A 664-nucleotide genomic window follows, 5' to 3' on the forward strand; every position below is an offset into this window, starting at 1 on the left:
AGGATACTACTAAAAGCTGATTGAGGCTTTCATTAATCATATAAAATCTGCAGCTCTGTTAGCTTTACCCCAACTCCAATTCCTTAGCCTCTGTGCATAAAGCAGTGACCTGGGAGTTCTTGAGTCTGCCTGTTCCTCAGAAGGGTCCTGCCAACTCCACATTGTCCAGTTGGATTTGTAGTCAGATGTCTCATGCTGGCAGGCACTGGGCAGGCAATGAGTCCTTTCCCTGTAAGTTGGGCACAAAGAAGATCGGCATGGGAGCAGCCTCTTTTGGGACAGCTGCTCTGAGAGAAGTCGGTAAGCAAGGAACAGGCAGAAAGTCCTCTGAACAGAGGGTGACTCGTGGGAGGAGTTCAATTTGCTAAGTGTTGTCATTTGCAAAGAGAAGGTGTGTGCCCAAGCAGGAGTTTTAACCTGGAGGATCATTAACTCTTTCAGTCAGCTGACAGCTGCAGTGCCTCGGCAAGTTAGTCCTGGAAGCGTCTGCTCTGGGAAGGTCAGAGAGGAGTGGAATTACTTTTTCATGGGGAACCACTTTGAGAAGGGCCAGCATGCTTTGCTCAATGAAGGAGAAGAGAATGAGATGGTAAGATTCTAGCCACATTCCTCTCTTCCCACTCCTATTCCCCAGGCTCCAATACTGTCTCACACGCACACACAC

General features: G+C 48.6%; 1 protein-coding gene across 1 annotated transcript in view; it reads left to right on the plus strand.

The window, feature by feature from the left end:
* The first annotated feature begins 211 nt into the window (after positions 1 to 211).
* ATP13A4 (ATPase 13A4) overlaps positions 212 to 664 on the plus strand; it is a 126,065-nt gene continuing 125,612 nt past the window's right edge. Inside the window, exon 1 of the mRNA XM_011381415.1 lies at positions 212 to 589. Within this exon, the coding sequence (XP_011379717.1) occupies positions 527 to 589 (63 nt within the window). The 5' untranslated portion in view covers positions 212 to 526. The remainder of the gene's footprint in view (positions 590 to 664) is intronic.

The sequence above is a fragment of the Pteropus vampyrus genome, unplaced genomic scaffold (assembly GCF_000151845.1).
Source record: "Pteropus vampyrus isolate Shadow unplaced genomic scaffold, Pvam_2.0 Scaffold14, whole genome shotgun sequence".
Taxonomy (NCBI): Eukaryota; Metazoa; Chordata; class Mammalia; order Chiroptera; family Pteropodidae; genus Pteropus; species Pteropus vampyrus.